This window comes from Maylandia zebra, linkage group LG20 (genome assembly GCF_041146795.1).
Source record: "Maylandia zebra isolate NMK-2024a linkage group LG20, Mzebra_GT3a, whole genome shotgun sequence".
NCBI lineage: Eukaryota > Metazoa > Chordata > Actinopteri > Cichliformes > Cichlidae > Maylandia > Maylandia zebra.
Window position 1 is genome coordinate 31549677 of NC_135186.1, and position 8353 is coordinate 31558029.

Sequence of the window (8353 nt, forward strand, 5' to 3'; positions counted from 1 at the left end):
AACAGCCATTCAGCTCACAAGAGATGCAGGTAAAATTAGTGAAATTAAAGTAGAGGTCTGTAAGTAGGTGTGGAATGTTTTTGCCTTCCAGATCCAGAAATAAGTTGAATTTTTTTTATATATTTGTTTATTTTTTAATTTTAAAGCTGCAAGTAGTGAAGACAGTGCTGGATTCAAGAATGATAGCAACAACATAAAAGTCCCATCAATGACTTATGTGAAAGATCATAGTACCATGAGTCAAATTCAGCCCACCTGTGCAATGAGATTATGATGAGTCACCACATTACAGTGAAACCTGCAGCCGGAGTGGACAGGGAGATACCAGGGAAGTGAAACTCCTGCTTGGTGACAGATGCAGCGATGTACTTCCATCATAGAGTAATTTAAAACTGTGAAATCATCAGAAATATGTTTGGGGATAATTATTTAAGGAGTTTGTTTCTGGATCAGAGGAAAGGACCGGAGGAACTATCAATATATGTTCAGTGTCTGTTCAGTTTTCATCATTAATACGGTCATTTGTTGAATGTATACTTTGCTTTGTGGTTATTTAATGAGGAAATAGAGGAATGAAAGCTTTAGGGAATTTACGCAGCGACCGTTAATTATAACTTCTAGCACACGTGCGTGCGTAAAGTGGATGGCTGGGCGCGCACACAAGCAGCATATCACTGCGGAACAGATATTGTCAGACGCGTTATTTGGAGTGGGAGTGAAGGCTATGGACGATTTATCGACTGATCCCCTCACGCACTGGATGGTCTACTTTTTTCTGATCCACGAGCTTTTAATAAAGTCTACCTGAAAATGAGACGCATAGAAAACAATCGGTGATTTTCGTGTTTTTCAGGGTTTTTTTGTGGGGGGGTTTCTTCAAAAGAAGATTTAGACTTTAAAGGGATTCTGCTTTTTTGTTTGTGTTTCACTTGGATATGGCACATCTTTGGATCCAGTAAGCGAATTTTACAGCGTCAGACGCGTCTGCAGCGGGGGAGAGCAGTGGAGGGACACGGAAACTTGTGTGGTGCAGGAGACGGTCTCTGAATCTGCGCTGCCACAGTTGTCACAGACAGAGAAGAGCCATGGTTACTTCACTCCTACTGATGCTCAGCTGGACTGTGATCTCTGAGGTTGTGAGAGCTCAGAATGACACGGAACCGATCGTCCTGGAGGGCAAATGTCTCGTGGTCTGCGACTCTAATCCGGCAACGGACTGGAAGGCTTCATCCTCTCCGCTCGGCATCTCGGTGCGCGCCGCCAACTCCAAGGTGGCTTTCTCTGCAGTCCGGAGCAACAACCACGAACCGTCGGAAATGAGCAACAAAACAAGAATAATCTACTTCGATCAGGTTAGGACCGTTTTTTGTTTTTTATTTTTTTTTCATGAACAACACTAATGACAAAAGTGGTTAAATATATATTAATAGCACTTTCAAAATCTTTCCTGTCTTTTCCATAAAATTTCCCTATGAACGAAGGTACTTGGGTCTATTGTTTTAGTACAAATATTTATCTTTAAGCCCAGTTTTGACTTTGACAGAACATGTTTGCAGCTTTAAGTATAGCTGCAGCTCAGTTTAGTTTGAAGCTGGTTTCTGGTGGCATCGGTTGGCATGTGGACACCGTTCAAGTGCACATAATCACACGCAAGCAGGCTTGAAAGTGACTGGATTATGTTTGAGGGCGGGCATCCTGCAGAGCCTGAACACGCACCCATCATTTTGCCTCAAGCTACCCCCGCCACGCACGCGCGCACTCGACTACGCGCGCCATCCACACATTCACCTACATAAATACACCCAAACAAATCAAGCAGCAGCGAAAACAACAAGAACTCGATTAGTCATGCATCGGTGGGCAGTGTAAGGTGTTTGTAACCATATCACACAACTGATCCTCTGCCCTCTCATTTACATGACATTACATAACGTGATCTTTTGGTGTCATACTGCACTACCAGAGATATGATTGGTGTGAATCATGCATGCTGTTGCCATGAAAGCAACCCATGTCAAAGGTCCTGGCTGAGTCTTAACAGGTGGTATTCAAGTGTATGAGATTCTGCAGGAGCCTTTCATGCCTACAGCGATAACCCAGTCAAGTTCACATTCCATATTATTTTAAATATTCTATGTTTATATGACCGTAGGATGAAAATATCTCCTTCATATACCAGTGTGTTCATTTTGAATTGTTTTTAACATACAGAAGTAGCCAATGTTATTTCTACTGTTTGTATCTTAATAGAAATAGTTTCTCAGTCACTTTAAACCTGAACAAAAGAAATTCTCTTGTTTTTGTTGCTGCAAAGTGGAATTAATCTATAAAATCTGTTGTTGGGTTCCGGCTATCATCTAGTTTACGCATCACTTGTTTTTTTGTGGAGTTGGAAATTCACTTGCTAGGTTTAGGTCTCTCGAGAAGGAAGCCTGAATTAAATGTTTTTTGAAGTGTGTCACACTCACTTTGTGTCTGATCAGGAAAGCGACCTGGTAGCCACAACAGTGAAGTGTGCTTGGCTGATGTCCTATTTAAATATTTAATCCCAAAGCCCATTTGAAATTAAAACCTTTATTGAAGTGCTGAGTATATAAACACCTTTGTCGCATTCTTTGTTTCCTCCCTCCTTTCACAGGTTCTTGTGAATATAGGAAACTACTTCACATTTGAATCAGTATTTCTGTCCCCGAGGAAAGGAGTCTACAGTTTTAACTTCCACGTGATTAAAGTGTACCAGAGCCAAACCATACAGGTATCACTTTATGTTCATTTTACACATCTGTGCAGTTGACTCAATTGTAAAACCCCATTTCAGTGTCTGGCTGGGACAAAATATCTTTCTCTGGGACAATAAAGAAATTATTTGCGCAGGGAAGAACACCTTACTTCTGGAAAAGGGAAAACAATAAATTGCATTATTATTCCAATTTATTATTCGGACACTACCACTGACTCCAAATCCCATCACACAAAATCTCAATAGAAAAGCACTGGCACCAACTAATACTACGAACAACTACTAATGAAGGCAAGGTGGACCTAAAATTCATTTTAAGATAATTATTTCTATTTACTTATTTATTTAATAGATTTTTGCATGTAATCTGCAATAGAAAACATTCAGCGACATTTGAAAAAAAAATGCTGTCTCACTATCAAAACCTCATTGATTGGATTAATTGTTTTATTCCATGAATCACCACCACCGCATTTCCACACCCACACACATTAAACAAAAAGCACAAACACCTCATACTGATATGACTTGAAAAAATGTGTTAGGTTAAAGGTTTGAATAAACCTGCTCGATGCCAAGGTTATATTTTCGGTGACTAACTAACGAGAATTTCATTTGAATTTAAAATGACCATGTTGAAATATAATGGCTTAAAATACAATTACCTCTGCAAATATTTAATTGTACAAATGCCAAAGTTCATCCGCCTTGATAAGAATATTAAGTAGCTAAAGTGAAAAAAAAAATGAACTAGGAAGGTAACACACAGTAGTTGGTGATATGCATCATTGCTGCTCTTGGTTTTCTCAGATACACGTGCTACATTCCCATGTCAGTGCATTTGTTTCACTAGTATCATGAGCCTTTGTATTGCCTCAGTTTGAAGCTTCTTAATAAGTAATTTGCTGTCAAATTCTGATTTTAGGTTAATCTGGATCACACTATCTCACCTAGTGATTCCTCCATTAAAGTATTATGATGAAGATGATTTTAAGGGAGAGATTTTATCCCCATCAGCACACATGATTTTCTTTGGTGCGATAACAATTTTTTTGGAGGATTCTGATAGGCAAAATTCATGTGTCTATGAGCACATCTGTAACCAATTTGCTTGATGTTCCTTTGCCCCCAGCGATGCTGCTTAGAACAGAAAACAGGAAACTAGTGCAGCATTTCTTCCCCCTTACAATTTTGGTTGTTTGAGAGTTAGTAACACCCGAGTTTGCATTACTGGCAAGCCAGCGTTCTTGTAAAAGCAAAAGAAAAATTAATGTTGCTAAAAGTTTTGTTTTTCTAATTTGAACATTTTTAATGTTTTACTCCTTTATTTCATTACTTTGAAGAGTAATTGTCTCTTTTTGAGTTTTGGTGGGGTATTTGATACCTTTTACTTTTTCAATAGAGCACTACAGAGAATTTTCCTTATATAAAGTGCTTTGCCAGTTGTCAGTGTATGGATGAGTAGTAACGTAACTTCTCTCAGAACCTGTAGACTGCTTTTATGTCAGAACAATATGATGTTAATTCTGGCTCTCTGATGCCTCATTTAATAAGTATTCCACTCCAATAGAGTGACAACAGTGAGCAACAATAGCAAATGTTACCTTGGAAATGAAGTCTACTAATCATCAACTAGCGCAAAACAGACTCAACTAAATTGTAGCTAGCAGACTGTAGCGTCCTTGCTTATTGAAACTGTTGCTTGAAAACTTCCTCACGAAATAACGAACTAGCGTTTACATTTAAGTAGAAACGCTAGTTGGCTAGCTTCTAAAATGATCTCGTCACTTAACAAATTAGTATTTTAATCAGGTTCACTTATACATTATATCAAAGCTGTGCAATATTACGTTGACACAAAGTACAGATAAGCTATACAGATAAAAGTATTGGACCAGACCTCTTAATAGTGTTTTCACTGCCATTGTCACAAGTGTATACAATCAAACACATAGCCGTGCAGACTGCCTTTACAAACATTTGCCAAAGAATGAGTCGTTCTACAGAATTCACTGAATTTGAATACTGCGATAGGATGCCGCTGTGGAAAAAGGTAAGTTTGTGAAAAAATTTCCCTCCAAGATATTCCACAATCATCTTTAAGTGGCATTATTAAAAAGTGGAAGCATTTAGGAATCACAACAAACCATTTAAATGACTGAGTTATAATGGTGCCTAAAAGCCACAAACACACTGACTCAGTAACTGCAGAGTTTCAAACCTCGTCTGGCATTAAAATCTGCCGGGCATCCGTTGGGCATCTTTCTTCGCCTTTAGACAATAATTCTGATGGCAAAAGAGCCAAACGGGACAGCCAAAAGGGGAAAAAAAAAAATCTGCGGGGAGCTTTGTGGTATGGGTTTCCAGGGCTGAGCCGCTCCTGTAGGTGTAATGTGTAGGTAGCCCTCTAATCTCACTAATCAGCATATATCTGCCATAATTAGCATCTTCATATTTAAAGACGACTGACCACAGACAATCAATGACATTCAGTGGCATTGAGTGATAATTGGTGAAAGAACTGCTGTCAGTGCAAAGCAGACCAGTCCCAAGCTAAACTCTAGAAGAAAGTCAGCTTTTAAATAAAGTTAACTTTATTTAACTTTGCAACAGTTCCTTGATGGTTGCAGCAACTACCATTAACACAAAAATGATAGTGCTGATTGACACATGACGAGGTGCTAAAAACATTAGAGGATAAAGCGATCCAAAAGGCAAAGTGCTCCTAAAGTCAATTTTGCACTGTTTGTTAGCCACTGTAGCTACCTTATAAAACACATGCAGATATAATCTCATGTACATCTCAATGTTGCCTTTAAAAAATATTCACTGCTGCAAAAGGGGTTAAAAAAAAAAGGAGAAAAGACTTTATATTCCTCCCTCTTCCACTCTGTACACAGTAAGTGCACTTAAGTGTTTGTATAGTGGGTTTAACATTACCGTCTCCATGTAAGAGGTCAAGTGACATAATTACAAATAAGAAATAAACTATGCTGACCCACATCTTAGATTCCGTTTTTCCTGCTGTACTCTTGCTAATTGTTACTTCTGTTGGATCATCCAGGTGAACTTGATGTTGAATGGGAAACCAGTCATCTCTGCCTTTGCGGGTGACAAAGATGTAACTCGCGAGGCAGCCACTAATGGAGTTCTGCTCTATCTTGAAAAAGAGGACAAAGTCTACCTAAAGCTGGAGAAAGGAAACCTAGTTGGTGGATGGCAATACTCAACATTTTCTGGCTTTCTTGTGTTTCCTCTGTAAAAAAGAAAAAAACAAAAGAAAAAAGAAAAAAAAAGAAAAGAAGATTGTAAGCTTACTGACTTCTTCATAATGTGTTGTCACAGTATAATCAAAACATTGCTGCTGCATCAGTTGGATCTTGCCAAAATGTTGAAAAATGATAGATGGAAATGGATCCCAACATAGAGAGGAAAATAAGACTTTGGAAATGGTTCACGTTCGCTGGAAGTGCTGTGTCCCCGTCCAGATGAAAGAGAGACTTGAAATGTTCCCTATCGCTACTGTATGTTCCTGTCACTCAAGCAGCCTCAGAGAGGAACACTAAAACATCTCAAAAGTACTTTTCAGACTTTCACTTGTCGGAATATGTTTAGCATACTGATGTTTTTTCCCATGACAGCGGTTGCATTCAAAGACATCTGCCTTTTGAGAGTAAACCGTATGCCTGTTACCTGTGTAGCTTGTCATCAACCAAGTATTTGTATTGCTAAGTAATGGGGAATGTCTTTTCTGGACCAAATTGTTCCAGGATACGTGAGGGATAGCAGTAATGTAGGTCACCGATTGCCTAAAACAATGCTATTGGAAATTCCTTAATCAAACAAAGTAATTTAAAATTGATTTAAAAATTGCTGAAGTGGCCACAAGCCACATCACCTCGCAGGCTTAACCTTCAGAATTTTACTAAACGAGGCCCACGAACACAGAAAATTACCACAAAGGGCTTTAAATTACCATGAAGAGAAAAAGATCAAATGATCCACAAAGACATGCAGCTAAACCACAGTAGCACAAAAAGATACAAAATGAGCACAAAACATACAAATAAACAAAAACAAACTGATTGAAAGGACACACAAAGAAAATGTGAGGAGTCTGCTTTCAGTCGGATCTCATTCCTGGCACATTGACGCTCAAGTTGTGAGATAAGTACAGGGTGTCCTTTGGTGTAGTGACGCATCAGGTCACAGGGGCTTGTTTAAAAGTGAAACCATGATGTTTTTCTATACCTAACTGAGTTTTGGTAGCTAAACTTAATCGATCAACAAGCGAAAACAGAATAAAACACATTTGTCAGGGAAATATGATTCATGCCAACTGTTTTAATAGGACACTTTCTTCTCCGTGTTCAGTTACGCCGGGCAGTCAGACTTATTTCAGGTAGGAATTTGGCTTTCAACCACAATGAAAGCAAGACAAATCTAATAAAACAATTCTTTTGCATTAATCTTTTTGCTGTGAAGCTCTCCTTTTGTTTGGTGGTATTTTGCTTTTGACCCTCTGTAGAAGCCAAAAGTTTCGTGCTGTTTATTTCAGCACAAGCTTAAATTAAGAAACGAGAGCTTTTAGTCAACAATAGGAAGAAGTAAAAGTCCTTAAAGGTTTCTTTAGGTGAGTCAGCAGAAGGACCATTAATGATTGCTTTCAGCTGCTTTTGTCTCCAAGGCTCTCTCAACCAATCTGCTTTCAGCAGTGTGCAGCCGAGGTGGCGGTTGATTTCTTCAGCTTTCCATCACTCTTCCTGTGATTACCGCGCAGATCTCAGAAGGCGCAGAAATCCTCTGCTGCCTGGGCCTTTTGTTGTGCCCTGTGTGTAACTTCTTATATCTTGTGATGGAAGCTTCTGGCCGGTTGCCTTTACAAGAAAGGCTTTATGGTCAAAAACACTCCCTATTCTGTCCTGTACGAGATCCTGGTATCCCGAACCAACTCTATGCCTTTATTTTTTGTCTTTTATTTGAATTTTAAATAAAGGACTATTTTTTTTAAGTAAATGCATGATGTTTGTTAAGTTGACCATGCTAAATAGTCAAGATAACATAATAGCATAATCAAGCAGTACAGTTTTGCCTCATCCAATGCGTCAAGGCACCACTGCTAACCCAGAGTTAATGGAGAACCAAAGCAGAGCAAAAATCAAGAAAGATGGTAGACTTAAATATGTCAGGTGGCCAGAAGCATGACTTTAAATGAGGACTAGTGCTGCGCTCGATTTGCTTAATTGTTTAATTAACTGGCAACTGTGTGCCAAAAAGCTCACGAAATCAACTACGATGACGGCATAGGTCAGTGTTATGTTTACAGTGTGTTCGTTTTTCTGCCCAGAGGGCAAAAAAGAAAATAAGAAAAAAATAGAAAAAAAAAAGAAATTAGATACTGCAGTAAGGGAAAGATTATGGCTTTGGTCAAATGTGAATAAAGTAAATCGTGCTTCATGTCTCTGTTGCCTTTTTTCTATAGTGAACAAAGACCATAATCTCTCCCTGACCTTAACCAAATGCTGAGTGCCTCCACACAACCATGGAAAGTGTTAAGAATGAATCAGTGGCGACTGCAGATATTGTACTGTAAGAGCGCAAATATGTTTCTGA

At 38.8% G+C, this 8353-nt stretch overlaps 1 protein-coding gene across 3 annotated transcripts; it reads left to right on the forward strand.

Moving 5' to 3' along the window:
* The first annotated feature begins 332 nt into the window (after positions 1-332).
* Positions 333-6645, forward strand: cbln4 (cerebellin 4 precursor). 3 transcript variants are annotated; one of them, XM_004560335.4, is made up of 4 exons: positions 333-381; positions 957-1352; positions 2639-2755; positions 5805-6645. In XM_004560335.4, the coding sequence occupies exons 2-4, from the start codon at positions 1086-1088 to the stop codon at positions 6000-6002; spliced, it is 582 nt and encodes a 193-aa protein (XP_004560392.1). In that variant the 5' UTR covers positions 333-381; positions 957-1085; the 3' UTR covers positions 6003-6645. The 3 variants fall into 3 exon arrangements, with proteins under 3 accessions (XP_004560392.1, XP_004560391.1, XP_076734618.1); XM_004560334.4 differs by lacking the exon at positions 333-381 and adding an exon at positions 449-833; XM_076878503.1 differs by lacking the exon at positions 333-381 and having other exon boundaries at positions 449-1352.
* The last annotated feature ends 1708 nt before the right edge of the window (positions 6646-8353 follow it).

What these genes read in the sequence shown, in the direction of transcription:
- cbln4 (XM_004560335.4), top strand. Translation starts at nt 1,086, where the DNA reads ATGGTTACTTCACTCCTACTGATGCTCAGCTGGACTGTGATCTCTGAG. An exon ending in GAATAATCTACTTCGATCAG is followed by an intron (nt 1,353 to 2,638) that starts GTTAGGACCGTT and finishes CTCCTTTCACAG; the next exon opens with GTTCTTGTGAATATAGGAAA. An exon ending in ACCAGAGCCAAACCATACAG is followed by an intron (nt 2,756 to 5,804) that starts GTATCACTTTAT and finishes TGGATCATCCAG; the next exon opens with GTGAACTTGATGTTGAATGG.